This window comes from Meleagris gallopavo, chromosome 1, assembly GCF_905368555.1.
Source record: "Meleagris gallopavo chromosome 1, MGAL_WU_HG_1.1, whole genome shotgun sequence".
NCBI classification, from domain to species: domain Eukaryota; kingdom Metazoa; phylum Chordata; class Aves; order Galliformes; family Phasianidae; genus Meleagris; species Meleagris gallopavo.
Window position 1 is genome coordinate 176580170 of NC_139404.1, and position 27236 is coordinate 176607405.

General features: G+C 40.1%; 1 protein-coding gene across 3 annotated transcripts in view; it reads left to right on the top strand.

Moving 5' to 3' along the window:
* CRYL1 (crystallin lambda 1) overlaps positions 1–26186 on the top strand; it is a 51522-nt gene extending 25336 nt beyond the window's left edge. For all 3 annotated transcript variants that reach the window (XM_085216201.1, XM_085216202.1, XM_085216203.1), the window contains exons 5-8: positions 1878–2072; positions 10973–11078; positions 21748–21854; positions 23884–26186. In XM_085216201.1, coding sequence (XP_085072327.1) covers positions 1878–2072; positions 10973–11078; positions 21748–21854; positions 23884–23997 — 522 coding nt within the window. In that variant the 3' untranslated portion in view covers positions 23998–26186. The remainder of the gene's footprint in view (positions 1–1877; positions 2073–10972; positions 11079–21747; positions 21855–23883) is intronic.
* The last annotated feature ends 1050 nt before the right edge of the window (positions 26187–27236 follow it).

Genomic DNA, 27236 nt, shown 5'->3' on the forward strand with positions numbered 1-27236 from the left:
TTGAGTGCTGTGTCAACCTGCTAGGTCACACAGCTAGAAACATGGAATAGAGGAGACTGAGCCTCTGGGTGAAGTTCCTTGCTATAAAGGAAACCATATCATCAGTTGGCCTTGAAAGATATCAAGCTCTCTTTATTACATTCTTTATTATGATTATTTTACGTGACTGCTTCTATCTGAAGTTGTTTTTCTGTTCTATTTTGGTCTTATTAACAGTCATTAAAATTCATTTGTTGTTTGTTTAGACTGTGTAGTTATGTCACTTCTCTTGTCTGTGTGTTTACTTTACTATATCCCTTCTTTGCTTTCATTTTGTTAGGCTGTGTAAGGTAAACTCTTCTGCTCCCTTAAGGATGGCTTTCCATTCCATATTTCCCCTTCTAATTTTTAGAATTTTTTTCCTCTGTCCCCCATAAATTTCATCTGTCTTACCACTTCTGGATTTTACCAGCATCTACTATCTACTCTTAGAAAAACTGTCCTTCTCAGTTTCCTCAGCATGTTTGTTAACACACCTATGCACTCTTGCCAAGTCCATGAAATAGAATATTTCAATAAGATCTCTGTCAAAAGTAATCTTGGAAGAGATTTGTATTAGCCTCAGTCTGGCTTAAGAATTAACTTGTCTTCCTTCTGAAGAGACACTGCCACGTACCTAAGAGGTAGAAAAGCCTTCAGAGAGCTTCTTGGTGCTTGTAGTGCTTCAGGCCTTGCTGAATTGCCTGGCATCTCTATGTCTGTAATGGCATCTGTCACACCACAGAGATTTGTGGTGGCACTGCCAAAGAGAATGAAGTATGTTACATTGGTTAGGGCAGACATGACTGTGCAGCAGGTCATGCATTGGTCAGACTCTAAAAGAAACTTGTAAATACTGCAAAGAGGGGAGAAAACCAACAACCCAGAGGAAGGGTTGCTTATGTGTTGCTGTGATTAAGTCTTGTATTTACAGTTGCATAAGCAGAGTTGAGAGCAGTTGTCCTTAAAGGACCATGGTGAAATCATCAGTGCTTAAGTGCTATCCTTTAAATGTGAATGTTACTTCTGGTAGTCTCTTAATCCTTAGTTACATCTGTCTGTTACTTGGAAATGAGTACAAGAGCTGTATTTAAGGCTTTAAGATGGTTGTGTAAGGACTGCTCCTTCTCAGAGGAGGAAACATTGTCTACTGCAGCAATACTGACCTGAAGAACTTAGAGGCATTCCTAGGATTTTATTTAGAATTTTTTGTTTATAGCTTCAGTACTATATTACATGTAGGTCTTCACTTGATGAGAAATAGAATTTAGGAAGAGTCAGGGAGGGATAGTATTTCTCTTTTTGCTTTTTTTTATAGCAGGTACAGTGTTTGAAGGTAACCTGTTCTATGGCTTTTTGGAAAGTATATTTTATGTGATATCTACTAGTGTGGTTAGCATATATTTATGGGGCTGGGCTGGCAACACCTTAACTGTTAAATTGCACAGATGGTTTATAGGAATAGTTTTGTTATAAATTTCCTGAATATCTAAAAGGAAATGTCTTGTTTGTTTAGGGAAGACAAGTGGTGGTTGTGGTGGTTGTTTTACAACAAAAAACAGTCTGAATATTGGAAAAAGATCCATTAATTCGAGTCAGCATGAAGTCTTCTAGTGCTGTTTGGGTACTCTTGTTCTTACTGTAGCTCCATAAACTTTGCTAGATTTAATGATAGAAGATCAATTTAATTTTATTATTTTTTTAACTGAATTGGTGAATTTGCTCAGGCTCTAAAGATCAAACTTACCTTGTTTACTGGAAAATATCCATATTATTAGATAGCTATAAAAATGCTTTATATTAACTCGTTTTCTTAGTCCATTGATTGTTGACATTCTTCTTTTGTGTTTCTTCTTTAGGTAAATCCACCTTACTTTGTGCCACTGGTTGAAATTGTTCCACATCCAGAAACGGATCCTTCTGTTACAGAGAGAACGTATGCTCTGATGAAGAAGATTGGACAATCGCCTGTCAAATTAAACAGGGAAATTGAGGGGTTTGTTCTGAACCGACTCCAGTATGCAGTGATAAGTGAAGCCTGGAGACTTGTGGGTGTACGTATATATTTTTTCCAATTTCTACACACACTTTTGTCGAGGCAGGTGGGTTGTGTATTTAAATTTGCTATCAGTTTGTCTTTTTTTAACCTGTACCTTATGTACACAAAAATTAAAATTAGCACATAAAATTAAGAACAGTAAGAAGTGATGTTGGTAATAAATAACAAAGCTTGTGAAAAACAAAGTGATATGATCTTAACAATTATCCTTTATTCTACTTTCTTTCTAGAATACTATTTTCAAGACAATCAAAAGAACAATGTTAAAAGCTCTGAAGTCAAAATGCTGAATTTCATTTTTTCTAGGTTGTCTCATTACTTCCTGTTATTTTCTGAATGTTGCTGGCTTATTTTACAGTGATTATTTTAAAATTATTTTAAATGGTCTTCTCTTTGGCCTTTAAAGAATTGCACTCAGGTTCTACGGTTATTCGATACTTGTAGGTAAAGACAGATTTCTCCTCCTTCCATTCTGACTTCTACCTGAGTATCATCTATTTGTGTCACTTCATCTTTTCCCACGTTGCATGTTCTGTGCTACAAAGTCTGATCTTTCATCAGAAGTAGCTGAATTATGATACTGCTGGTATTCTGTTGGGAAGAGGTTGAACTGGCCTGAGTATGGCTGGCTTTTCTGTTGAATTGTTTCTGTTTATTTATTTTCAAGCTGTTCAAAAGAACTGTACTCACAGATGTAGATAAAGATCTTAAAACTGAGGTAATATTAACATACAGTGTTTATGGTTGAAAGTGTGACTGTATTTGCTCTTTAGTTATGGAAAGATAAGCATGCTTTATGGGCTGTTATCCGGAAAAAAGGGTGTACTGGCTTGAGGTGAACATTTAGTATGAACCTGTGCCTTCAGTATAAACCTTTATGGATGATTTTGTGTGGGTGGTATTATGTTAATAGTAACAGAATAGTACTTCAAGCACTAACAGGTAATGATAGTTATCTAAGTTTCTAAGTTGTTCTGTTTTTGTTTAATTTTATTGTGTTTGAAGCAAATAACACATTTCAACTGTAACAAGTTTAGTTTCATTTTCATGATAAAAGTCTAGACAGAAAACAGATATCAAAGGTGTGTAGTTTCAGCTGTGTGACTTTAGGCTAAACAGCCCCTTTTGTGGAGGGAAATCACCCTATGTGATCTTCCTACTGTTCCACTGCCAACATAGTCATTTTCATTTTAAGTCATGTACTTTTGGTGCTTTCTGCTTTCAAAGTGAGGAAAAATGTATTTCTGGGTTGGGACGTCTGTCACTTTTTAGTCCTTATCATTGGAGGTTAAAATGTTGTGAAAAACATCAGCCTTCTGCAACCTTTGGGAGGCTCCTAAAATTAAAATTTTACTCAGTGTTTTTATTTTGTTGCTGTGTAAGTCCGCACTGATTCTCTCTAACAGCAGAAGTTTTTACTACTTGAACCGTGGGTGGAAGTTAATTTTCAAATTTTATTGATAGTAATGGTAACAAACTCTGCTTGTCCTATTATTAACCCTTTTGTGGTTAGATAGGTAAATCTTGTGTATTAGATTTGGCAATCTAAGATATTTTGAATGCAGAACAAAGTCATTCTTATGAGATTGCTTATGAAACCATTGAGATTTTAATGCTAACAGTTGTATGCTGCTTTTGACTGTTGTAAAAGAACAATGAATCAAAACCATAAAATGTAACTTCAAGCGTACTTGTTCTGTTACTAGTTGTAAATTGAAAGAGTATTTGTGTGCCTACAGTTACTTTTCATAAACTGATCGGTGTTCATATTTCTGTTTGAATTTTTCTTAGAATTTTAATATGGTGAGTAATTGGGGAAAAATACACATTGTTGATGGAGAACTGCTGTATTTGGACTGTTCTGTATAAATTCACTGATATATAACAAGGACACATATAGTCTGGATATAAGTGCCGTGTATGAACCAGGAGAGAAACACAGCAGTGGTTTTAAGTGTTTTGAAGCCACTTGAAGTGATCTTAAATCAGCTCATTTATGTCAATAAATGTCTGTCTGTGAGCACTTGGAGGTATGAACTTGCAAGTTCTCATCTGGGTCCTCACTCAAATATTTATAGCCATAGCAGGAAGAGCAGTCTTACACACACGTGCTTGCACAGATATACTTTCATGACAGTCCACTTCTTTCCTTTTTGTTTCTTAGTCAGCTGATCCTGCTTATCCCAGGAACTAGTTGAAACTTCTGGTGGAGTATTTATATGCTATTAAAAGGGTATTGGTGATAGACATGCAGGTACAGCTGTGCTAATAACATTTATCTGGAAATCTTTATCAAGAATGTACTAAACAGCTTGCAGGGTATGTTTTTGTTCCTAACTGTAGCTTGGTACTGACAGCTAGTCTCTTTCCTTCAGCAGTGTTGTGATGAGATGTGTGAGGGAGGCATGGGGCAGGAGTCACACGACAGGAGAAAGACTCTGATACAAAGCTACAATTGTGTTGCCTAGTGAGGCATATTTGAACACAGAGCTGTACAGAAACCAAGCACTGCAACCCCAAAGCCTTTACTGCTTACTCTGAATTCATGCATTAAGTGTAACTGCTTGCTGGATTGTGCATTGGATTCATCAAATTCTGCCATGTAGACCTAAGAATAGAAAAGGCTGTTAGCACAACCGGAAATCTGAGGGAGCCCTATCAGCAGGTTGGAATTGGGCTCAATCTCTGCACGGTGATCAAACTGTGCAAGGGCGTGGATGCTGGAGCAGAGAGCACAGAATAATTTAGGGCAAGGTTTCTCACTACGAGAAAGATATTGAGGCTCTGGAGTGTGTTCAGAGAAGGGCAGTGAAGGGTCTGTATTGTCCTCCAGGACAAGGCTTATGGGGAGTGGCTGTGGGAACTGGGGTTGTTCAATCTGGAGAAGAGGAGGCTCAGGGGAGACCTTATCGCTCCCTACAACTGCCTGAAGGGAGAGTGTGGTGAGGTGGGAGTTGGCCTCTTTTCTCATGTAATTAGCGATGGGACTAGAAGGGGTGGCATCAATTTGCACCGGGATGTTAGGAAATACTTCTCAGAGAGAGTGGTCAGGCACTGGGATGGGCTGCCCAGAGAGGTGGTAGAGTTGCCATTCTTGGAAGTGTTCAGGAAGCATTTAGATGTTGTACTGAGGGATGGGGTTTAGTGGGAAATACTGGTGATAGGTGGAAAGTTGGACTTGGATGATCTTAGAGATCTTTTCCAACCTTAGTGATCCTGTGAAATTAGCAGTGAGAAACTTGGATATTACAATGCAGTTTGTCTTTGCTGAAAGTGTTGAGATCCCCAAGAGCATGCATGGGCTGGGATTTTGAACCTGGGCCCAAATCAAGTGCTGTGAATGCAGGAGACTTGGCCAAAGGTGGGAATGGGAAGTACTGAGTTTAAATGGTGAAAAATTAGAAGGCCTGGAAATCTGGATGCCAATTGTAGGAAAGTAAAAGAATGAAGATAGATTTGGAAGCATAAAAAGAGTACAGTTGAATGCTGAGAACTGTGTCCAACTAGGTGGTTTGAGAAGTGGTTTTAAGCATACAGAAGTTTAACTTTCTAAGAACTTGGTAACAAAGGCCATAGATTCATTTGTAGGCCTAAAAGTAGGAATTCAAGCAAATGCTCTCCTTTGAAGCAAGAGTGCTGCAATGAGATGTTTCATTCTGGATCTCAGTTGGTCTTCTGTATGAAAAGATGTCTTACTGAACACTGTTTTGACTCCCTAGTTAGAAACACTTGAACAGTGCCAGTGTATGTGGCAGAAACTTTTGGCGTTGATTGTTTGTCTTATGCTCCACATTTATTCCCTGAAAGTGCAGATACAGGGAAGATTCCAGTTGTCTGTTTCCATGTCTGTCTATTCAAGGTCTTGTGTCTGAGAACTTTCTGGAGGACACAGGACTATCTAGTATGTATGAAACTGAAGTTCTTGAAGGTTATTAACTTGTATTTTTAATTCTTTTGTTGCGCAGCTTGTTTTGATGAGACTAAGAGACATTGTATGATGGCTATGGAGAACCTTATTGCTCTAATCTTCCTAGTTTTCTCAATTCTAAATTTTGATATGACAAGGTTGGAGCTAGGAAAATAGCCTGTAACCAGTATCAGGGAAGAGTGTCTCAGATCGCTTCCTCTTTTTTATTCTCTGTTATCATTTATTTACTTTCTCACACTTCTTTTGGCAGTGACCACTGGTATATCCGATCATGTTTGTAATTTGTGAGAGCAAATTTCAATTTGCTTGGAAAGCATCTGGTGCACTACTGATGCTATTATTTTTGTACCTTTAAGAGTAGCTTGGGATTATGTTTCAGAAGTTTTAGTTAAATAGTTGGACTTTTCTTTGTTCTGAAGATAGCTTTGGTTGACTTGCTTCAGAAAGTAACAACTACGCACTTTCAGCAACACGTTAGACTGGAAGTCACAAACCTGAATATAAGTATCTGGGAATGCCTTTTTACTGTGAATTGCTGAGTGGAAGCTTTGCTTGGTAAAATATTTTTCTGAGCATCAGATGAAATTTTTAAGGGGATGAAGAAATACAGCAGGAAAAACAGTGAGGAGAACATGGCAATTCTTCATCCCTGATCTCATTTAGGAGTTCCAGCTGCTTTTAGGAACCTGCTAAAATCAGTTTGCAAGATGAATCATGTAATGCATGTCTTAGGATTATTTGTTTTTCTCTATATAAGCTTTTGGTTCTGCTTTAATACACCTTTCTACAAAAATGGTGTTGGTTTTTGTTGTTTTTTTCTTTTTTTTCAGTGATAATAGTGGAGACTATAGACCGTGAGAACTGGCAGCACTGCTATTTAAGATTTTTCTTGTTAATCTATTGGGAAGTAGGCAGTCATAGCTTGGCGGTGTGTCTATTCTGTTCATTTTCACAGAATCACACACAGAATCACAGAATGGCCTGGGTTGGAAGGGACCTCAAGGATCATGAATCACCAATCCCCCCCCCCCTCTCCCTTCCCCTTCCGGCCACAGGCAGGGCCACCAACCTCTGCGTTTAATACTAAGCCAGGATGCCCACAGCCCCATCCAACCTGGCCTTGAACACCTCCAGGGACAGAGCATCCAAATCCGTTTTCACAGCAAGAATGTGCATTGGCTTTAGTGCCTTATTTAAGTACCTCTTCCTTCTCAGGTGACTAGCTTGGAAGTCCTTAAATACTGGCAAGAATTTAATTTTCTAAATTTCACAGTTCCAAATTAGTTGCTATTAATTGCATTAATTGTTCAGAATACCTTTACAAAAAAATCATATATAAGGTGGGGGTTTAAAGACATAGTTGTGGTGTTCCATAAAAAGGAGATATCATAAAAGGCAGTTCCAAGGCCTAGGGAGAAAAACAGTGTTGATCCTAAAGAGGTTCATACAGATGAAGTGTGTGAGAGTGTCGTGGAAGAATATAGGGCCAACAAAGTGAGGAGATGTGAATGGTGCAGAACGACAGGTTCCTCAGACGTGATGAAATAGAAGGAGAGACCTGGTAGAGAGATCTAGGAGAAAAGTCATATGCTTTAAATGACAGGACTGGACGAAGATCTGATCAGGGTGTGGATCGAAGGGACTTACTTGATTGAAGTGATAAGGAAGAAAAGGGTGTAACAAATGCTTCTGAGAGAGAACGTATATATTAGTAGCAAGCAGAGAAAAAGGACAGGATCTTGGGAAATTCAGAAGATAAAATGGCAAATCTGGAGATGGAATTTGTGGTCAGCAGAGTCCAGGATAACTCAACAGGCATGTTGCAGTTACTTGGAGAACGTAGTGAATTGGTAGCAGTAGAAAAAATATTTTTTCTGTCCGTGTCATGTTTTATGTTATTACACGCCAAGTCAGTGACAGAAATTGAGGTGCAGGTGTGACTCACAGATGTTAAAGGCTGTTGATTAAAACCAAGCAGGTTGGTCAGGGCCTAAAAGTGAGGTGGAGACCACAGAACCACCACACGTTCTGGAAAGGAGAACTGGGCCCCTGCCTCATGAGGAGCACCAGCAAAACACTGCAGGATAATACCGTAGCATCACAGCTGGCTAAAATTTCCGGAGATGTAGGATTGTGGAATATAAGTAAAGTCATAAGCAGCCTGAAGTATCCTGATATAGTCTGGATCCTGATGTTTGACTGGACTTGCTGAGGATTTTGTTAGATTTTGTTTTAAATTAAGTTCTTTAATTCTGTAGCTGTGAAAGTTGTCTTCTGGTGAACAAGGTTTTAGTTTTAACATACATCCTCTTCCCTTTGAGCAGTGCTTAAGGAAAAGGCTTACATGAATGGTTATGCAGAGGATGAAAAATCCCCTTAGGAGAATTGTTTCACACCTAGATTTACTGAAACAGGGTTGGAAGACTTTCTTGCTTACTTCTTAGCATAAACACCAGTCTTTGTGGAAGACACCTTGCTGGCCTTGCACCCACCCTGCTGATTCATTCCACCAACTTACGATCTCCTGAACATAAGTGGGAGTAGTTATCCCCTAGGGGAAGACAGTCAAACTTGTTTCTCATTTATGTGTTTTTCATTTCTGAACCGAAAAAAACAAAAGACTTTTTTTAAGAGAGGCTATATGGCAAAGAAAAGGTGAGCTCACTTGTAAGAATAATAGGAGATTATTATCAGAAGAAGGGAAGAATTTTTTTTCATTTGAAAAATAATTTACATTGATTCTAAAATATTTCAAGAGTTTCATTTTGAGCCTCTTCAAAAAAAAAAAAAAATTATAAACATAATACTAACTGCAGCTGTGGTTCACTGCTTGTATAGAACTTGTGGTTAATCTTTTGTCCACGAATCCATGTCAAACAAAGAAAAAAATCAGAACTTTACCAGCATAACTTATTGTCTGGATGAAGCACTCTAGGCAGAAGACTGCTTTTGTTGACTTTGCTGTTCTTGTTAAGAGAAGTTGTGTTGCCATTTCAGGAGAAAGGCACTGTGCATTTTCTGAAAGTTTTGTTTGTGAAATGAACACTAGTTCTGTAACTTGAATGCTGAGGCTTGCACATAGTCATGTCTTTGCACAGACCTTATTTTCCTCTAAGTAGGTTACATTACTATGTCTGTGCCTTACTTTTGAGTTGAAGAAAATAATGCTTCCTTATCCCTGCCATTGTGTGCCTAATTAAATTGTTGCCAGAGCCGTATGTTGCAAATATAGTGGGTTGATTGTAGTAATTATGTTATCTTTTTGTTTTCAAGATAGATTTCAAAAGTCACCTGTGACAGTGATTCAACCAGGGTTAGTTTTGTTGGGAGCAATGCCTACTAACAGATTGAGACTTGGGACTGAATTTTATAAAAGGCTCTATTTCAACTTGGGATGGTAAAACTTGATTTCTTTGGCCAGCTGCAAAAGTTAAGTTGGATCTTGGCTTATCATTTTCTTTTAAAGTAACAATAAATGATGTGGCTGGCAAGCAAAGGAAGACGCTGTGGATGGGATTCAATTCATTTAAGATGAGATTTCTACAATGTAGATGTTGATGAGTTCCAAGCTCCTTACTCATTTTTCAGTGGGGGAGAACAATTAGACACTTCTGGAACACAACTCATCTGACCTATTCTAGATATGTGCTTTAGGATGATGATTTCATTTCTCTCCCTAGTGATCACAAAGAGCCTAGATGTCTATCTCAGATGTCAAAGTCTGCAGCAGGTCAGGACTTTAGCTGATCACTGTCTGATGCAAAGGAGAGTGTCAGATGTGGTCCTGCGTGTGGGAAAGATAACAGAGAATGTTGTATCTTGGCCAAGCAGATTAATGTACTTGTATTGTGCAGCTCCAGAAGGACCAAGAGATCCTGAGTAGGGAGAACACCTCTAGAAAAGTTAGAAAGGCAAAGCAGAAACAGTTCAACATCTGTCTCACCTTAACAATCAGAAGGAAATGCTTTTGTGTCCTTGGGAATAGAGGGTGAGTTCTTACATCAGATAAAGCTTAGTTTCAAGAAGTTGTAATTTGTTCAGCCCTTTCCAGTAAGTGGAAAATCAACTTCATATAATAAATATTCTTAAGTAAAGCTGCAAAGTAGTGAAACAGTGGCATGTTTTTTATAAGTCCTCATGCTGTTTGCCCTAACCTGATGGTGGCGTTGGCTTTCCTGTACATGACACAGTGTGGGTGGAACAGCAGCATTCAATTTTCAACTGGAGAAATTCTATATATCTCTGTCCTGCCAACTCTGAGAATTGAGTCTGGCAATGAACCCAAGAACCTGGGCAGGCTGAGAGTGGGCAGGCTGAATGTTCAGTGAGTTTTTTGGGAAGGAGTGGCAGCTGCTTTACTTGTGTATTTGGTCCCAGCCTTTTTTTCAGGAGGCCTCAGGGTAGTACTGATGCTGCACCCCCATTCTGCTAATTTTGGGTCTGTATATAAGTCCTGAACCAGGAAAACAGGAATAGAACTGCAAGATTTAGCCAGAACTTATGTACTTGAAAGTGCAGATAGAAAACTTGGATTCTGGTATACGTGACTCTTCATGGTCATATGCTATGTTGCTCTCTGGTTCTCTAAGCAAAAGGTGTATTGGCTGACATAAAAAGATCAATTTAATTTTAATACATGAGTTTTTGTAAGTAGTATCAGACAAACTGGTGTGTACAGACAGTTGATATTATAAATAAGAAAAGCAGTGTATACACAATACATTTTTTTAAAGTGAATTTGGGTTATGAAGTGCAGTGATCTTAATAATGTGTTTTAAAAAGTGAACTAATGTTTATCGTGAGCTATGAGACAACTTGTATAACAGTTGCACTTCTCTGGCAAACACTTCTAGCCTCAGTTTTTAATACTTCTTTAAAAATTAGCTTTAGATTATATACAAGAAGCAGCCAGTTTTGCATTAAGACTCAGCATTCACAAATTTTCCTGTTCTACTCCTGCTACTTAGGAAGGAGTAATATCTCCTACTGATCTAGACGTTGTGATGTCTGATGGACTGGGAATGCGATATGCGTTTATTGGACCTCTGGAAACCATGCATCTTAATGCAGAAGGTAGGTAGTTTAAAATGAGATGAACAGGGGGAAAGGCTTATATTGTGTAAGACCCTGGAAATGTTATACAACAAACTGGGTTAGGTCTGCTGCAACTATGACTTGTCTCTTTAGACTCTAATGATGAAAAAAGGAACACGTATAAAATTTAAGATCAGATGGAAGGGAATGAGTACTGACTATTCTGTTGTAAGCAAATGGATGAAAACTGACATCTAATTGAAACACCACCTATGTTCTTTATTTTTCTAAGATTTCTCCCAGTGCTTTGCCAACGTTGCTATACGCATAGTTCAGAACTGTCTGAGTGTCAGGAAAAGAAAGTATTTTAAAAGTTCATCTGATAGTCCAGTGTAAACAGCAACTTTCTGACTACTGTGTGATAGAAAGGAGCACATCACAGGTGGTCCTGCAGGAGAGAAGGCTGACAGAAAACTTACTTTCTTGGCCATGTGGATGAATGTATGTGCTTGTATTCTCCAAAAGGCTTGTGGAACAAGAGACTCTGAGTAGGGGGAGCACCTCCAGGTGGGTTAGGAAGACAGTGTGAGTGAAACTTGCTTTCTGTAGATGGCTTCCTTTTTTTTGCAGAATTTTTAGGCTAAGATCCAGCGTGAATACATCTGGACCTGGCTTGCTTTAAGTTGGCTAGTATGAAGTGAAACAAGTTCTGTCCACAGAATACTGTGTATACAAAGTTGATTTAGTTAAAGCAATCAGGTGGTAGTCCAACATCTATCTTGCATAATAAAAATGGGTTTTGTATGTTTCTGGAAATTGAACAAAGTAAAAAGTGAACTGCATAAAATGAAATAAAAATCACAGGTTTGCAATACAAGCGTTTAAACAAATTGATAAAGCATGAATGATCTTTACTTCCTAACTAAATACATTTTTTGTTTTTTACTTGTGCTGTGTCTTTTTCCTGTTTCTCTGTGATCCCTGACATGGTAGGACCCTGTCCCATTGCTGGATCTTTTAGGCACTGCTGCAACATATAATAATACAATAATAAAGATAAGAAAGCAGAATCATAAAATACTAGTGTGCAATTAGAAGTGTTATTTTATGTCCCCTTGCTGATTGATTGCTTGACACAAATTTATGTCTCTTAAGGCTAACTTGCCAATTGTGAGATTAATGTGATATTATGGGCTCTCCAGCAGAGGCTTTCAGTTGTGTTTGGTGCATTGCTAGGGAAATGTTCCTTTCCAAGTAGAGATATTTTCCTAAATGTGTCTGAGGAGGGAAGCTTCTCAATCCTCTCTGTAGTGATTTCAGACTTACTCTCAGTAAAGCATACTGAACAGAACATATGCTCATTGCATGAGCCTAATCACAGCAGTATACCTGGAGTCTTGCAGTCCAAAGTTGTCCAGTCCTTGCACCCAGCTCTACTAACCTGCCATAGTATCCTCTGGAGGAATCATCCATGTGCAGGTGGTTCTGAAAGAGTAACTTGTTAAACTGCCTCAACTAAAACATAAAAATATATATAAAAACAAACAAACAAACAAAAAAAAAAACAGAAAAAATTAAATCAATTTTAGATATTGAATCATTCTTGGGAATCCTTTATCTACCATATTTTATATTTTATTTGATGGATAAAATAATTGGTTGCATGGTTGCAACCTGGGAATTGTGGTCAATGGCTTTATGTCCAAGTAGAGGCTGGTGGTGAGTGGTGTCCCCCAGGGTGTCCATCTTGAGAGTAGTGTTCTTCCATTTCTTTATCAATGACATAGGCAGTGGGATTGAGAGTACTCCCTAGCAAGTTTGCTAGTGACACCAAGCTGAGTGGGGCAGGTGATATGGCCCTGGAAAAGCTTGAGGAATGGATCCTCATGAATCTAATGAAATTCAACCAAGTCAAGTGCAAGGAGTTGCTCTTGAGTCCTGGTGATCCCAGATATGTGTACAGGCTGGGAGAATATTTCCTTCAGAGCAGGAGGAGGGCTTGGGGGTCCTGATGGACCAAAGGCTGGACATGAACCAGCAGAAAGCTCTTGCAGCCTGAAAGGCCAACAGCATCCTGGGCTTCATGAAAAGAGGGGTGACAGCAGGAAGAGAGCCCCCTCTGCACTGCCCTTGTGAGCCCCAGCTGGAGCACTGTGACCAGGTTGGGGACCCCAAGCATAGAAAAATATGGAGCTGTTGGATTGAGTCTGGAGGAGGACCATGAAGATGCTCAGAGGGCTGAAGTACCTGTCCTATGAAGATGGGGGTGAGGGAGCTGGGCTTGTTCAGCCTGGAGAAGAAAAGGCTTCGGGGAGAGCTCTTTGCAGCTTTCCAGTACTTAAAAGTAGATTTTAATCAGGAGGGAGGCAGACATTTTACACAGTCTGATAGTGATAGGACAAGGGGCAGTGGCTGTAAACTAAAAGAGAGGAGATTTGGATTAGATGTAGGGGAAATCTTTTACTGTGACGTTGGTGAGGCACTGATGCAGGCTGCCCAGAGGAGCTGTGGATACCCCATCCCTGGAGATTATCAAAGCCAGGTTGTATGAGACTCTGGGCAGCCTCAGCTCAGCTTTGCCCACAGCAGAGGATTGGAACTTGATGATCTTAGACTAGGTATCTTCCAACTCAAGCCATTCCATGATTCTTTCAATTAAAAATGACTCTCAAATAACTAGTACAGTTACTAACAAGGTGTTTTTTGTGTATACTCAGTAACTTTGATCCTGAAAAGTATTGCTTCACTCCCAATCTGGCAGCCGAATAGTCTCTGAGTCTAGAGCTGCTCCTGTTTATGTGCTGGCAGTCTGACTCAAGCTGTTGCTCTCATCAGAGACATTAAAAATTGTCAGCGTTGCTGATGTCAGGACACACAATGGCTTACGGTCATACTTCTGTACCACTGCCAACTTCTTTGCCCAATATTACTTCCCATAGTACGGAATAGTTGTGCCCAGGAGAACTCTTTCTGATTCATTGTGGAAATTAGTGTCTATTTTTGAGCAGTAGAAAGAAATGGAGGTAGGTACACCTTCTCTGCTGTTCTTAGCCTCTCCAACATCTTTACCTTTCTAGCCTTCCCACGTCTTAAACCTCACTGCTAATCATTCTGGGAAAGGTAGTAGGGATTCAAGAAGCATGAGAGGAAAATTTGTGAGATCCTGGAAGGCCAGGAAGATTTCCTTAAGTATTGTGTGATATTTTTGTTTGGTTTTGGATAAAAAATAATATCCCAAGGATTGATTCATTGATTTTTGAAGTCATGTTTATGTGAGATGCCATACATCAGGATCTTCCCATGATCTTCTTTTGTGCTAATGCTGGGCTTCCTCCATGATAGTTCTTGTGTTCTTTCCTGCATATTCATAAGTAGTCTTATCAAAAGCTGTCATTTAGGCCACCTTAGATTACCAATTAGTCCCTGCATGAGTAATAATAGAAGTTTTGAATACATAGATGTGAGCCAGCAGTCTTCAACATGGAATAAAGTGACAATATCAAGTCATTAAAAGGCGTAGAAGCAGCAACTGGAGAACTGAATGGCAACAGATATGAAATGAGATTAAAAAAAAAAAAACAACACATTCAAATTACTTAACATTCTAATATTTATTGTTCATTTCTATAAATTAAATGAGTACCTGTTCCAGTGTGTCACCACCCTCTGTGTGAAAAACTTCCTCCTAATAGCTAACCTAAACCTCCCCTGTCTCAGTTTAAGACCATTCCTCCTTGTCCTATCACTATCCACCCTTGTAAACAGCCATTCTCCCACCTGTTTATGTGCTCCCTTCAAGTACTGGAAAGCCACAATGAGGTCTCCCCGGAGCCTTCTCTTGTCCAAGCTAAACAAGCCCAGTTCCCTCAACCTTTCCTCACAGGAGAGGAGCTCCAGCCCTCTGATCATCTTAGTGCCCTCCTCTGGACCCACTCCAAGAGCTCCACGTCCTTCCTATACTGTGGGCCCCAGGCCTGGATGCAGTACTGCAGATGGGGCCACACAAGAGCCGAGTAGAAGGGGACAATCACCTCCCTCTCCTGCTGGCCACCCCTTTTTTAATGCAGCCCAGAACACAGCTGTCTTTTGACTTTGTCATCTTACGGTTTTTATGGCAGTATCACAACAAAAGCTGTTAACTTCCTTTACAAGCAGCAGCCATAGAATTGAGTAGTGTCACTTGACCTGTTTACTTATTATGGGATTATGTCAGCAGACACAAGGTCCTTCTGCATATGTGCCGATATAATTGAAATATGCTTTCATCCACGTTTGTCACACAATCTTCGCAAACTTCACTGTCATTGACAGAAACTGTTTCCCCATGCCAAACTGTAAATATAGACAGAAACTGTTTCCCACTGCCTACCTGTAAATATACTGAAGAGGGTCTGGCCTCAATGAGATTTTATCTCCTGTTTCTTGAACTGTCACTTTATTTTAAGCCACTGGAAAAAATGATCTGTAAAAGCAGAAGCTAGGCCATAATCTATGGTGTTTCATATATCTGCAACAAAAGTTCTTCATGTATACTTCGTGATTGGCTGACTTAGATCAGTTAATTTATTAGCGTGTTATTTAGTGAGCTATAATTGTAATTTAATCTTGGTCTAAACCTGCTAATACGAGAGCTGAAGAGAGGGAAGTTGAAAGATCTGTGTTGCTTTTTGCTATCTTGCATTTATCAAAACACCATTCTAGGTTCATATTCTGCCTAGCCTTCATTGTGAAATTTGTGTAGTTGTCTACAGAATGAACAGAATGGAAATGGGCATGGATACACGCTCCTTAAAAGTGCAAGTCTTTTGTGCAAAAAGCACAAAGCGTCAAAACAAAAGAGGGAGAATCATAAGCCATAATTCAAAGCAGGGAGATTTTTTTTCTTCCAACTTGACAAAACATAGCCAAGCGTTTATCTTAATTACTGTAGACGTATGTGCTGGCTAGTTCTAAAATATAGATTACCTTCATTGCCACATCCTTTGGAACAAACCAAGCTTTAATCCATTTTAGAAACTGTTGTGCTATAAACAGTGAGGAGAAGGTGCAAAATTCTGCAAGTTAAGGTAGTCAAATCAAAGAAAAGGAGGACTGTCTTTGTTTCTTCATTCAGACACATTCTTGATTTATGTGGAATTACATGCAGATGGTTTTCTTCAAACCTACAACGCCTAGAAACATAATACCTCTTTCAGCAAAACAGAGAGTTTGGAACTTCTTTACTTGGACATGCCCTAACCATGACAAATTCCTCTATGATATTCCTGAAGTACACCTCTTCTGTTCTTATCTATAATCATCTTCAGCCTTAACAAGTGCAACCACTTCTGAAATTTTACCTGCTAAAATCACCCCACCCCAGTCTTTTCAAGTTGTTGATGCTGTTGTGTCAGCGGCTTGACTATCTTTCCTTCTCTTTTTGAGTCACTATGTATCTTCTGAGTATGTTGTTCAGGTTCAGAGTAGCAAGTTCATGCTTCTGTCTTTTTTCTCTCGCAAATATTTCATGCCTTCCTCATTTTGCCCCATGTGTAATGTCCCTGCCAGACTGGTTTACCAAGTTAATTTGCTCGCATCCTTCAGCCTTCATTCCCTTTGCCTTTCTTACGAAGAAGACTTAGCATACAATAAGCTGTTACTCGAAGATACTTACATACAATGCCTGAACAAACCTACCTTTTATATTGTCAGGTATACTCTTCTTTTTTCCTATTAATACCATTGCCTTGGTGTTTAGGACCCCACCTCTGGAGAGGACTTCTAAGGGCAGCAAAGTATTTTTATGCACGCTTCTAAACTAAATGCCTATCAAGAGTTCCTTTTCCTTTCGCAGTGTCCTGTTCATCTTGATGATGCAACTAGAGGCATTTCACTAATACCCACGTTTGTACCATGCCAGTGGAAGTCCTTCAGGTGAAAACCAGCTGTGTATCTTATTCTTCCTATGTAGTTGGTATAAAAGAGGCTTGCATTTCCTCTTGGGCAAGATAAATATGGGCAACTGAGAATGAATGTCCTCCTCTAGCTTGTGATAACCTGTTCTTGTAAATACACTGTACCAGTCAAAAAATGTTGAGTGGAATAGGGATGTACCCCTTTTCATCTCTGTAATCCATACCTACTGCTCCTTTAGGACACTTTATTATTCATTCCTCTTCTTCCTCTCTTCAACATAGTTCCCACATGTGATGGAATGAATATTCAAGGAACTCCTGTCCTCCCTGGGGGTATTTCTGTTCTGTGTTTATGGTTCTCAGGTGTCTACTGCAAAATATCTGCCTTCTCCCCCAGCCCCTTTTCTCCAACATGATGAAGTGAATGTAAAAGAAAGAGAGAGGGTTAGACAGAGGAATGGCAAACCATGTAGGCAAGTGGAAAGTATTGCTATCCCTGTGCTGTAAGTTGCTTACCCTTTTTTGTTGGAAATGATATTTTTTTCGTGGCTGAAGATAGTGGGGCACAGCACTAGGTGCATGGAAAGGTGGCCTCATGTGCCATCTTCTTCCCGTTTTTCCAGCTCCCAGTTACACCTGTTTTTGTCTCATACTGTTTATTGAGTCTAATTAATCAAGCCTAAGGTGCTACCTGGGGAGTATCAACAAGGATTAAAGTTAAAGGGATTCTGTAGTACTTGTTCTCCGTCTTCTTGTCCCTATGCTCCAGTCAAGTGCTTTTCTCATCCACCTTTGTTTATAGCCTTGAATGAAGAAACTCTTAAGTCTGAAGGCCTGGAGTCAAATATTTGTCTTTTTGAGTTTGCAGTTGCAAAGCAAAGTGACTTTTCCAGCAGTATTTTCCATTGTTCAAGTGCCTTCTTAAAGCTAGTAGCATAGGGTTGATCTTTACTTGCATCAGGTCAAACATTGCATTTCTCCACTGAGATTTTACACTGGGAGTGCAAGGTAGCTACTTCCAAAAGTATTTATTTGTTTGTTTTTGCCTCTGAGTAAAATCATGAATGTATTCTAACTTTCAATGTTTCCTTCACCTAGGACTGAAAGGTGCTTGCACAGAGCATTCACCCCTGCTTGGCATGCAGTGTACATGCCTTACTTGTAGCAACAGTGTTGAGATGAACTGTAGTGTTGCTGCTCTTCTCTACATCCATAACATTTTGGTTTTATAGCTTTTCTTATTTTGACAGCTTTGCATAAGGCTTCTTTTCATTCATGCATTGCATGCAATGAGTGAATTGTATTAACCAACCTGCATTTGGCTTGTCTGTGTTGCCTTGGTGAGCTGCACCCACCCAGAAGCTGTTGCGATTCATTCAAGCTGTAGATGAGTTGCCAGGAACTCGATTTGTAAGACTAGCTGGCTGAGTGAACTTTTGAATGCCATCTCTAGCTCAGGAGTTCACATCCACCAGGTAAACGAATCAGACAAGTCCAAAGATTCCTCTACCCAAGCTACTGAGGTTATCTCTTTAAACTGAGGCTCCTGAAATACATTCATAGCACAGAGACTTCTCACCTACCTTCTCCTGACTACACTAGAATCAGAACTTCTCAGATCTATAGTGTTATTGCCAGGCTTACCAAGTGATTGTGAGGTTTGTTTCTATTGGCTTGAGAAAAGTTACTGATCCTAAACTTTTCAGCACTGGTCTAGGGGTCATGTACCTGTGTCAGCTGTTTAAGCACCAGAATAACTGATAATTGATACTGCTTAATTTACCATTCCTTCAATTACTAATTGCTTGTGTGGATTTGCTTGAATTGCTGTATTTGACTGAATCCATTTCTGCTTTTCTGGTAATTAGCAAATGAGTTTGCAAAGTGCCCACATAGTTCTGTGCTCCAGCCTCAGTAATTTCTACTTCTTTATCTGGGAACTTTCTATGGTGTTGCATGATGGGGCAAATGTTTTGCTCAAACTCTTCAAAATTAGAAGAAAAAGCTTACATGAACAAGATAGAATGTAGATATTACCATCTATATTACCATCCTGTGGATGGTGCATGAGTATCATCTAGAATATCCCTGTAGGTTGCTCCAGATTGGCTGCAGGTGCCAGTCGGTGAACCCAGCTGTTAGGAGGTAACAGACCAGCCCTTTACACTAGTGGCAGGACATGGCAGTATTCTAAGAAGTAGTGGTCCTTTGCAGAGTTTTTAGGAAGGAGGATGATCTCTGCTTATTCTCTTAATGGAAGAGATAGAATTGGATCACAGCAGTTCTGCAATTAATGCTTCTCTTCCCAAATACTTCTGACCCTTCCATCAGTGGTATTTTGGAGCCCACTAGACAACTTGAATGTTTCTGGCTGGGTATCAATCAAGATAATTGAACAAAATACAAAGTTTCCAGGTAACTAGTGCACTGATACACCTATATGACTAGATATCCTCCTTTTTTTTCTCTGCTAGAGAAAGCCAAAACATGCCAGAGCGTGTTGTAGGAACAGATGCGCACCATGGGTGGATAACACAAGGAAATAGATTGACAAAATGCTGACAGGAATGCTCTTGGCACAAGACATGAGTTCAAGCTACTTAAGAAGGCTGCTCTTTTTCTCAAAGTTTCCTTCCTTCTGACACTGGAGAATGTTTCTAATCCTTTTTTTTAAGAGGGCTCAGTACTCTCAAATCTTTCCAGGTTACTCTCAGGCAATGGATGTGTTCTCCCAGCCTGTCCTTTCAGCTGTGCATATGATGACCATCATTATGTCAGTGCCCATTTCCTAATGAAATTGTCTATCTTTTGAAAGTTCTTCCACCAACTGGTCCAGAAACAACTGTGTTCTCCATAATCTTACTGACCTCAGAAGCCATTTGGAATGTGTGTACTTCAGCACTTTCAGGCTATGAGGTATGCTGAGCATTAGAAGTGTTAAATACTTTATGATTCATGGTTACCAGTAGTTGGAGGTTTCTGTTCCTTCATCCACCTTCAAGCTCAATCATTTAGGGTTAGGCAGGTGTGACTTTTATGGTATTCATATCACACATGATTGCATTCCAGGGAAATGTCTGCAAGCTGTTTGGGAAAGAGACTACTTAATGACTTGGCCTAGGGTACGTTCTGTCATGTGGTACTCTATTAGCCTTTCTTTTGTTTTGTGGTTGGATAAGACCATGATGAGTTCAAGCTTCTGCTTCTCAGCTTATACAATCTCCTGAGCCCTCGTATAAGAGTTGGTGACCATCACTACTTTGTCTTCAATAGCTTTCTCTTTGCTTTGATAATTAGATAACAATGAGAAAGAAGGGTAAAAATTCTTCTGTCTCTGAGGTTCTCAGAAAAGGGGGATAATCACAAGGTTCTAAAGGATATTCAGAGCTTCCCTTCTCAAGTTTAGTGTATTCACTGGGATAATGATTCCACACCACATCCTTACCTCTGAATAGATTTGCTAACTACACTAAGCTGGGTGGTGCAGTGGATGCAAGAAGAAGGGATGCCATCCAGAGGGACCTGGAAAAGCGTGAAAATTTGGTTCTCATGAACCTAATGAAATTCAACAAGGCCAAGTGCAAAGTGTTGCACTTTGGTCAGGACAATCCCAGATGTGTGTACAGGCTGGAGGAACAACTCCTTGAAAGCAGCCCTGTGGAGAAGGACTTGGGGGTCCTGGTGGATGAAAAGCTGGGCATGAGCCAGCAGTGTGCTTGCAGCCCAGAAGGCCAACTGTATCCTGGGCTACATGAGAAGAGAGGGGGCAGCAGGGAGAGGGAAGGGATTATCCCCCTTTGCCCTGCCCTTGTGAGGCCCCATCAAGTGTACCACATCCAGGCTTGGGGTTCCCTATACGAGAAAAATGCAGAGCTGGATTGGGTCCGGAGGAGAGCGTTGAAGATGCTCAAAGAGCTGGAGCACCTTTCCTGTGAAAACAGATTGAGGGAGCAGGGCTTGTTCAGCCTGGAGAAGAGAAGGCTCTGGGCAGACTTCATTGAATCTTTTCAGTACTTGAAGAGAGCTTATGAACAGCGAGGGGACCAGCTTTTTACACAGTCTGGTAGTGGTAGGACAAGGGGGAATGGATTTAAACTAAAAGAGAGGGTGGGTAGGTTAGGTGTTCTGATATAAGGCTTTCCTTGTCAAATTACCCAGCTTTATGGCAAAATGCATTTGCTCCACTTTGTCAGGTGGATCACAATTTCCCCTAGCACTGCCTTCACTAACCTTCAGAGATAGTCCTGTTATCATAAAAGCCAAATCCCTGTGGTCATCCGCAGTTGCACAACAAAGTACTGATCTGCAAAAATCTGTCTATTCTTCCTCAAACTTTGTTTCTTCACTAGAGACCACCGTATGGTGATTTCCTTGCCTTTGACTCTTTTCCCTCGAGCTTTGCTGCAAGGTCACTAAATAAAACCCATAAGAGGGATGCTTCAAATGATACAATGCATACCAAGCAGGAGAAGAGGAGAGATGAGAGCACTCCTTGCGTGCACTAGTTGGGGAGGCTTTCTGGTCTAAGGTAACAAAGCACAAGTATAACCACTGTTGGGTACTGCACCCCTCACCAGCATTGCCTGCTGGTATGTAACATTTATTGGTTTTGTAGTGAAGATGTGTCCTAAGTGATTATTCCATGAACCTTAATGAAAACGCAGCAGATAGAACCCATTTTTCCCTAGTGGTAATGAGCTGTCTTAGACATAAGAGCACACCTTTTCTGGATTCTAAGTTAAGACAAAGCTTAAGCACAAGTAGAGTTACTGTATTTAAAGTAGGAATTTCTAATCATTTCATTCTTATTTTAGGTATTTCAAATTATTGTGAAAGATACCGTGAAGGTATGAAACTTGTTCTAAACACCTTTGGACCAGTTCCAGAATTTTCAGGTGAAATTGAGCAGAAGATCAGTCAGGTAAATATAGAGCCAGTAAATGCAATGACATTCACAGCAAAGAATGTTAGCTTATACATATGTATAATTTCAATTTACTGTTAGAGGTATCTGTACCCTGTTTCTTGTTTGAATGCGCACCTTGAGAGAAAAGATCAGTACAAAATGTATCTGAGTCCCTTTTCAGAGCACTTTGAAATACATCAAAGGAATACGATCAGGTGAGTAACGTTATTACTAGCCAGAGGAGTCAGCTTAAACAACTGTGGGTTACAGACATTGAATCTCTCACACTATTTCTTATCATGTCTGTGCTACGTCCTTTGTCATTTAGGTGCAAAACTCCAAGTTTCTCGTCTTATACAATAGCCTTTCTCCCTTTGTCTTCCTCCTACTCATCTTGCTGCATAAACACTGTAGTTTTCTTCCTCCAGCTGTTCTGTTGCTCTTTGTACAGTTAAAAACTAGATCTCTGGTCTGTAAAGCATACAAAGGCATTTTTACCTTAAGCAGGTGAGCAGTCCTGTAAGATTGCTTATATGCACAAAGATAAGATGTGTTTTAAGTGCTATGCTGTATTGGGACCCAGTTTGTCTTTCAAGTTTCAAACCCAACGATTTGTTTATACTCACCATGTAAAATATTCTGTGCATTCATAGAAAGTAGCTAAAGTATTGCCATTTCCTTATTCTACGTTTTCATAGTTGCCTTTTTTAATACTTTGCTAAAGAACATGGATATGTAATGAATTGATCTTGATTAACTGTCACAGAATTATTCCCTATATGCAGTCACTCTGGATCTCAGCATTTTTCTGCCTTTTTATGTTAATGCACTTTCAACATCTGTTATGTTAAAAGGGGAAGAGTGTTTTTTGTGCTCAAACAACATAGTCTGCTTATAACAACAATCAAAGACAACTGAGAGTTGTCACGAGTAGGATCTTTTGATTAGAATGAAACAGTTTGGGTTTCTTTATGGAATACAAGATTCCACTTCAGCATCTGTCTTTTTGTCTATCAGCACTTGTTTCTGCGTCTATTATCTAAAGTCGTCAGCACCAAAGATGGGTTTGCAAGAATCTTCTCGTAAGAGTAAAGCATCTCTTACCTTATTCTTTTATCCCTTCCACTGATTTTTCCTGGAGTGACTGCAGCTTGCCAGGCATTGGGAGCAGCACCAGATTTTCTTCAGCTTCTCAGCACTTACCTTTTAAACCTGAGACCTTGATTGCTGTTTTGGCCAAGATGACCTTATGATCTCTACCTCCGTTCTCAGAAACAGCTTTTTTTCTTGGGAAGAAAATCTGTTACCAATGTTGTAGCTGGCCTCCATTTAATGCCTTTTGTTCTTATTTCAATGATCGCAGGTACATCTGGGCAGCTTTGTTTATGCACTCAGAAACAGAGTTGTTTATTTACCCATTTAGTTACAAATGTTGTTACCCACTGGTTTGTTCAGGCTTTTATCTTTGGATCCTGAAATAGTGCTCTAATTTCTCTCCCTTGTTTTCCAATTAAAAACTAAAATCATAATTCTGGGTTTGCTACAACTCTTCCCCTGCCATTTAAATTGCAACAGGCACTCCTAAAATAAATGTTTGCAACAGACATGGTATTCCTCATTACATCTATTAGGAGCCAGAAGAGAAGCCACAGCCTTAAACACACATACATGAATTTGGCTTAGAACATGCATTTGGCCACATAAAAGGCCAGGTGGCTTTCTTCCTACTTAATAAAGGGTTATTGTCAAAAAGATGAGAGAGTGGCTGTGTGGGCTAAATGGAGAACAGAAGCTGATGCACCAGTGTTTCTGTAGGCCCCTTCACTGCAACCTTCAGATCAACCTTCTCCAACGGGAGCACTTTTCTCATGTCTGTTGACTAATCTCCAGTCAGACATGAAGAATTAGCGGCCAGTTGCTTGTGGTAGATTAAATTGCACTTGGTTGAAGATTACTGGATCTGATGATTCCCGAGAGCAGGAAAACAATCCTGCTTACTACTCACAAAGTAAGTTCTGATTATCTCTTAAATTTTCTATTTCAGGCGATGTCTGAAAAAATTCCAGCTGTTCCAAAACACCTCGGAGCCAGAAGAGAATGGAGAGATGACTGTCTCATTGGTCTTGCCAAACTGAAGAAACAAATGAAATCTAACTGAGGGACACCTTGTCTAACACGATAGACCAAACAAAGAGTGGTTCTTCATAAAATGTGGAGATTTTTGGTCATGCAGAAGAGACCGAATGTGCAAGCAGTGATGACTTAAAGAAACGTAGAGATAAATGACATATTTGGTCCAAATTTGTCGTGACATAATTAACAAATAACTGGAAACAGTTGTTAGAAGTTCAGTTAAAACTGTATCAGATCACTATATATATGTGCATCGGGTGTGTAAGCATTAGGTAGCTTTAGCAATATTAATACTGTGCAATGCTGGAACACAATCATATTTTAAATAACGCATTTTTCAGCTTGCTTTGAAATTCAGCACTTGAACAATATTTGCTTATGCAGGGATCTGGAATTGGCAAACATCAGCTGTTTGTCACTGGAGAAAATGAGCCCTCACTACCAATCGGAGTGTCAGTGAGGTTAATTTGTAAAGCACTGACTGCAGATAGGAGGTTGTGCTAAGCAGAGAGCAGTTTTTTTGGCCAGTGAGCTGAGACCTCAGCAGCACTAAGGGTCACTTGAGATTAGCTCTGTAACCATTCCACAATGCAGGGGAAAGAATTATCATCCCTGGCAGCGTTCAAGGCCAGGTTGGATGGGGCCCTGGGCAGCCTGATCTGGTGGGTGGCAGCCCTGCCCATTGCAGGGGATTGGAGCTCGATGATCTTTAAGGTCCCTTCCAACTTAAGTCAGTGATTCTGTGATTACTCCTTCTTCCCCCCTTTGGCACTTCTATACAAGTGTGATGACCTGAATGTGAGTAAATAGATCCGTCCTCATCCCTCCCCCTGGTTCAGTAAGACTGACCAGACACCTACTTGGTTCTTCAGACAACGCACTTTGATACCCCTTTGAGTCTTTGCCCTTACTCGAGTCAGGTGGTTGGTGCTGTCATAGGCATTGCTGCATAGACGTGCTCTATTCTAAGGTTTGCCTGTGAGAAATAAAGTAATTTGATTAAAATTTTGGGAGTTTATAGAGTATAAAGGATTTGTCTAGGCTTTTCCAAGCAACTCTACAACCTTCTTTATTGTCTTGGGAAGATAAATCACCTCTCTGTTCCTTGTACATTATCAGAAGCAATGATTGTTTACTTAGGACTCCTCTGTAGACCCCAGGTATCTGATACTTTTCTCTGCTGCAGAGAGAGAAAGATGCAGTGGCTTAGATGTAGCACTTTAGCCTTATTGCTGTCCCTCCCTCCAGGAGGAGGCACAGTGGCTGTGTAAGGATGGAGTGTATACCTGAAGGCAGCAGTATCTCCAGCAGCTGCAGCGGTATGCTTCAGTCCACAACAAAGTTGTCTTACAAATGTACGTACCATGTAATATAGCTGGATTTTGAACTTAGTTGCCACGTTGGGGCATTATTGTTATGCAGATAATAAGAATATCCTGTAACAATTGCACCCGCGCTGCTTGAGTTTAGCATTTCTGAATTTGTGCCAGCAGGTCATGTAACTTCTGATGCAGCACAGATCCTGAAACGTTAAGCACTCATTTCAGTGAAATGCTCAGGGGCATTTCAAGGCTTGTTCTTTACAGAAGGTGCAGACACAGAAACATGTTACTGCAACTCAATTAGTTACGGTGCTGAACAGCAAGAATGTCTGCAGGAACACACCAATACCACTTCTGTGTAAATCACAACGAACAAGACCTGAGATAAGTTGTGTTCCCTGATGCATGTGGTAGGCTGAGAGCACATCTGTCTGTTAAGCATGGGATGGGGGGTGTGACGTCGAGATTGTCCTACATTAATTCATGATTTGTGGAGAGAAAGGAGGACTTGGGAACTCAATTTTATCCCAAAATAGAATTAAAATTGTCAGGTTTCTTCTATTGCTTTTCATTGCCACAGTGACTGGCACAACCCTCATTAACCATCTGAAGTTGGAGAGGTCAGCACCCACACTTGGTGCCCTATTAAGCAATAGTGAATTAATTATGGGAATGATTTCCTCGTGTTATGTGTGTTTTTGTATTTTGGGCTATAGAAGGTTCCAATTACTTTCAAGATCAAACCTGTTTCGTTAAGAGCATATGGCATTGTCATAATTAATTAGCTCACATTACTTGTGTTGATCCTGAGATATTTTAAACCCGATTGTGTATTGAAAGATTTGCTTCCATTTTTATTATTGCTTATGAATAAAAGATTTTAATGAGAAAAGTACTAAATTCTGTGATCCTTTCTGATACTCTAGTGGTGGAATGAATCTGCATGTTCTGAAACCAGTGAGTGCCCTGGGAGAATAAGTTGTGGGAGTAAATGGGTGAGAACCAATGTGCACCCTCCTATGGTTCTTGTGTGAATGGCCACTGGCTGCAGACTCCCTTGTTGCAAGGGAGTGGTTTTCTGTCTGAGACAAAGCTTTGGAAAGGCACAGGAATGTGCCAGACCAATGGTGTGTGGTGTCCCAGCCCCTCGCTGGGTCAGGTGCACGCAGAGCTCGCCTTGGAGCACCGCTTCCCACGGGGGGTCACAGCTACAGGTCAAGGGAGAGGCTTGGAGAAAAATGTGTTTTAGCTGACATTTGCTTGGGATTTGAAACACAAAATTATTAGTTGATAAATGCAACAACAACTGGAAAACGTAAGGAAGAGTTGATTTGAGTTGAAGTTGAGTCAGCTTTCCTCTTCCAAGAGTTTGTACCCTATGCACAATTAATCCCTCGCAGTCAGTAGGAGGACAGACTGAGCTCCCTTCCAGCCTCAGCTATCCCGCATTCCAACTTTCCTTTGATTTTGGCCTATGTTGTATCAGAAATGTTGCTATGGCTTAAATCAGATGAATTCCAGAGTGCATATAGATTAGTTCAAATTATCACATATTGAGGATTTTATAACTTAAATTAAATTCTAAATGACAGAACAATTTGAATGGATTTTTTTTTCATGCATTTTCCTTGCAAGCTAAACAAGAGGTCATTAAATTGGTGCAACTTTTCATAGGAACTTCTTGTAGAATATTTGGACCCACCAGCAGTCTCAGGGTCACCTTCCCAGTGAGGGATAAATGCAGGGTTCATGTTTGGCAGCACCCCCCCTCCCTGGGGCTGCCCAGGGTAGATTCCATCTCTTTCCAGAGGCAGAAGGATGTCGTGGGAGTTCTTCACAAGGTTTGCTCTCAAGGTCTGAACTGGCTTTTTGGGATGCAGAACACCAGTTTTTAGTCCTGCTAAAAGCCTTTTTCTTCTCCCTTGATTTTAGCTCTTCATTC